At 43.1% G+C, this 4,873-nt stretch overlaps 1 protein-coding gene across 1 annotated transcript; it reads right to left on the bottom strand.

Annotated features, from left to right (window-relative positions):
• Positions 1-3,712: 3,712 nt before the first annotated feature.
• Positions 3,713-4,654, bottom strand: LOC108291099 (olfactory receptor 2F1-like). Its single transcript, XM_017511279.2, has one exon. It carries the CDS (start codon positions 4,652-4,654, stop codon positions 3,713-3,715), a length of 942 nt encoding a protein of 313 aa, XP_017366768.1.
• Positions 4,655-4,873: the final 219 nt, after the last annotated feature.

The following is a 4,873-nucleotide window of genomic DNA, read 5'->3' as shown; positions in this document are numbered from 1 at the left end:
TTCAGGATGTGTTCAAATGTGAGTCACTTTGAATGATTATATTTTTCTAAAACCTCTGGTGAGCCCTTCACTTCCTCCCTGTCCCTCCCCTCCCACCCTCTCTCTTTCTTTTTCTCTCTCTCTCTGTCTCTCTCTCTTTCTTTTCTTTCTTTCTTTCTGGAGTCGGCCTGGCTAATTTTTGTATTTTTACTAGAGACTGGGTTTTACCATGTTGGCCAGGCTGGTCTCGAACTTCTAATCTCAAGTGATCTTCCCACCTCAGCCTCCCTAAGGGCTGGAATTAGAGGCATGAGACACCGCCTCCAGCCTCTTTCTGAATTTTGATATAGGTTATGGAAAGTAGTGGCTAAGAGACTGGGCCCTGGAATTAAAAATACCCAAGACCAACTCTCGCCTCCTCTACTTTCTGGTAGTATGGCCTTTCTCAAAATAATTAAATGTACCATGTTATAATATCATCCCTTTTCCCTTACTCTTTACTGCCCTATTAATCTCTTGAGAATTGCTTTCTCCAGTTGTTTATGGGATGCAGTCTGCAGGGCAATGTCTCAGCTGTCTCAAAAAGCAGAAGCCCAAAGAAGAAGGACAAGTGTTATGTTCTTTGGTTAGTAGTAGTATCCTTGGATTTCTGTGAATTATTTAGCTATTAGGAAAAAGTCCTCTCAAGATATAGTAATTCACCAGATGATTATATTTTAAACATTTCTACAAGTGTTGATCTTTCTTGGCATTATCACATAGCTTGTCTTAGAGTTAAGATATTTTTTCTGGGGGATCAGATGCCATTTAAACTAAAAGTCAGAGCCTGAATTTTTAAAAAGATTTTCTTTGAGTCAGGGTCTAGCTATGTAGCCTAGGCTAGAGATCAGTGGCACGATTGCAGCTGACTGTAGTTTGAACTCATGAGTCAGTCAGCCCTCCTACTCAGCCTCCTGAGTAGCTGGGACTGCAAGTGTACTACCACCCCTGGTAATTTATTGAATTTTTATTTTTAGAGACGGGGTCTCACTATGGCACTACAGTGTCCAAGGTAGTCTAACGCTTTTGATAGGTATAATTAAAGTATCTGCTGTCCATTTTTTTGTGAATTAAATAATTTAATATAGTTTATTATTTTAGTTTGTATATATTTGTTGTTGAGATTAAATATTTTTTCAAGTGCTAAATGTTATAAAACAAGTTCTACCTTTGTATTTATTTTATTTCTCCATTTTTCTGTTTGCATGTTCACCATTTTCTTACTGAGTGGTAATGCCTTTTAATTAACATACAGTAAAATTGACTTTCTGGGGTATATTAGTCCATTTTCACACTGCTGATAAAGACATACCTGAGACTGGGAAGAAAAAGAAGTTCAATTGGACTTACAGTTCCACATGGCTGGGGAGGTCTCAGAATCATGGTGGGAGGTGAAAGGCCCTTCTTACATGGCAGCAGCAAGAGAAAACAAGGAAGAAGCAAAAGGAGAAACTCCTGATAAAGCCATCAGATCTTGTGAGACTTATTAACCATCATGAGAATTGCATGAGAAAGACCAGCTACAATCAACAGAACTGGAATAAGTATTGGTAAGGCTGTGAAGAAGCTGGAATCCTTGTTCATTGCTGGTTCTTTGCTGGAACGTAAAATAGTTCAGCTGTGGTGGAGAACAGTTTGGCAGCTTCTTTAAAAAGTTAAACATGGAATTATCATGTGACCCAGCACTTCCACTCCTGGGTAAATATTCAAAAGAATTGAAAACAAGTGTTCAAACAAAAATTTGTATGTGAATGTTCATAGTAGCAAAAAAGGAGAAACAATTCAAATGTCCACTATCTGACTGAATAAACAAATGTGGTCTATCCATACAATGGAATATTATTCAACCATAAAAAGAAGGGAAGCACTACTGCTTACTGCAATATGGAAAGACCTCAAAAACATTATTCTAAGTGAGAAGCTAGACACAAAATGCCACATATTGCATGATTCCCTTTATATGAAATGTCCAAAATTGGCAAATCCATAGAGACAGAAAACAGATTAGTTGGGAGAAGGAGTGAGTGACTAATGAGTGTGGTGTATCCTTTTGGGGTATTGAAAGTGTTTGGGGCAGACAGAGATGAAGTTGCATAATGCCATGGCATTAAAATGGCGAAAATTGTGACTCATATGATATGTGAGCTTTACTGCAGTTAAAAACTTTAACAATTTTAAAGGATGCTCTTCATTTCCAGTTTTTCAACCCTTTAGCTTTGTTGCAACAGATTGAGTAAAAGTTTGAACTGTTCTCAATTCATGTTTGTTTGTTGTTGTTTTTGTTTGCTTGTTTTGGTTTGTTTGTTTTGGTTTGTGGTCAAGACAAACCAGAGATTCGTAATATTTAGTTAAGAAGATGTTTTAGTCTGATTTTAAAAATTTGTTGGGCCAGGCATGGTGGCTTATGCCTGTAATCCCAGCACTTTGGGAGGCCCAGGTGGGCAGATCACAATATCAGGAGATGGAGACCATCCTGGCTAACGTGGTGAAACCCCATCTCTACTAAAAATACAGAAAATTAGCCTGGTGTGATGGTGAGCCCCTTTAGTCCCAGCTACTTGGGAGGCTGAGGCAGGAGAATTGTTTGAAGCCAGGAGGCAGAGGTTGCAGTGAGCTGAAATCGTGCCACTGCACTCCAGCCTGGTGACAGAGTGAGACTCCGTCTCAAAAAAAAAATTATTTTAAACATTTTTTCATAATAAAATTATCACTGCTTTGCTTCTGATCTAGTATTTTAGAGCTCAAAAACGTGTGTATGAGAAGAGCAGGTCGAAACTATCCCCAATGAGGAAGCAGGATTCTTTCCTTGCTGAATCCCATGGCTTACTCTAATCAGGCGTAGCATGGCCTCCTAGTCAGGATGAGCTCTGAGCATAGCCGTCATTTCACAAGAGGATATCCTTAGCCCTGACTGTGTACAAGATGTTTGTTTGAGGTCCCATATGTCTGACTTTCTGGCCAGCAATTTGCTACCACTGCAAATTTGAAAGGGAAACAAGCAGAGGGATGCTCATGTGACTGGCACATAGCCCAGTCATACTCATCAGAGCTGAGAGATCATTACTGTGACTTTGGCCCCAAACCCATGGGTGAATTCCCCAACCCAGTGAGCTGGCCTGTACCATGTGTGAGTTACTGGCGTGGCCTTTGCACCTCTGACCTAAGGCTTGTTTGATCCCATGGGCACAGTGAATTTTGTAACTTAAACCTTTTTTCCCTCCTTTTCTCACTGACTGCAGAAACATACATTTAAATTTTTTTTTAGCAAGAAATAGACTTTCTTCCAATACATTTTGTGTACTGCCCTCACTTCTAATTTAATCTTTCTTCCTAATTCATATACACTGGTATATCTTTTCTCCTCCCTCCCCCTTTCTTTCATTTATGAAAATGAATATATTTTATTTAACTTTCTGTAGGGTATATGTATTTTTAAGTTATTGTAATTCACATTGAGAAGGCGGCACAGGCCAAAGATGAAGTCTGGATGAAATCCATTTCTCTATTACCTCAAAAGAGAGCAGTACTGATTGTGGCCCTCCCACCTGTTCCCTTACACACACACACACACACACACACACCCCTACACAGATGCACGTACATACACACACATGCATACACATGTTATGCTGGAGAGCAAGGTCCAATGCCCACTGTCTTCAGAGCGAGGGCCTCTCATTACCCAAACCACTCTCTACTGTTTTAATGCACAGCTCCTTGTCAGAACTCGACTCAGAGCTGCCTTCACATCCTTGTTCTGCAGACTGTAGATGAGAGGATTCAACATGGGGGTCACCACAGCATAGAAGAGCACCACCAGCTTTTCCTGCTCAGCTGAGGCCATGGAGCGAGGCTGCATGTAGGTAAAGAGAGCCATACCATAGGACATGGAGACCACAGTGAGGTGGGAGGCACAGGTCCCGAAGGCCTTGCGGCGTCCGTGGGTGGAGCGGATCCGCAGGACGACAGCTACAATGTGGGTGTAGGACAGTGACACCAGGCAGCAGGGCACCAGCAGCACCACCACGCTGGAGGCCACTATGACCCCCTGATTGAAGGTGATGTCCACACAGGCCAACCTGATCAGTGCCAGTGTCTCACAGGCCACATGGTTTAGTACGTTGTGCCCACAGGTGGGCAGGTGCATGGTGAGTGCTGTCTCCATAGCAGAATTAGCCAGGCCCACAAGCCAAGAGACAGCTGTCAGTGCCATGCAGAGCCTTGGGCTCATCACTGCTATGTAACACAGGGGGTCACAGATGGCCACATAGCGGTCATAGGCCATTGCGGCCAGCAGCAAAAATTTGGTCCCTCCGAGGGCCAGGGAGAAAAAGAGCTGGGTCCCACACCGGGCAAAGGAGATGGTTTTCTTCTCCAGGAGGAAGTGCACCAGCATCTGAGGGACCCCACTGGAGGCATAGCAGATGTCCACGAGTGAGAGGTTGCAGAGGAAGAAATACATGGGCAGGTGGAGTTGCACATCCAGCCAGATCAGGAGCAGGATGAGCCCATTGCCCAGCAGGGTCAGCAGGTAGGCGGCCACAAATAAGACAAAGAGTCCAGCCTGGGTCCCCCTGTCACTGGAGAGGCCCATTAGGATGAACTCACTCACCCAGGTCATGTTGTCCCTTCCCATGGAGCAGGTGGGTCAGGCTACCAGGGGAAGAAGTAGAGTTAGGAAAGGAGAAGTTAAGGTCTCACTTTAGGAGTCGTGGTTAAGTCCTGGGCTAGGATTAGAGATGGGATTGGGACATTGAACCTCACTTCTTCAATCTAGGTGGTTAGGAGGGAATGCAAAGGTCTTGGAGAAAGAAACATTTGGTTTCTGACACCAAACAAAATTTTGAGAGATTCT

This window comes from Cebus imitator, unplaced genomic scaffold (genome assembly GCF_001604975.1).
Source record: "Cebus imitator isolate Cc_AM_T3 unplaced genomic scaffold, Cebus_imitator-1.0 Scaffold446, whole genome shotgun sequence".
Classification (NCBI taxonomy): domain Eukaryota; kingdom Metazoa; phylum Chordata; class Mammalia; order Primates; family Cebidae; genus Cebus; species Cebus imitator.
This window is presented reverse-complemented; position numbering and strand designations above follow the sequence as displayed.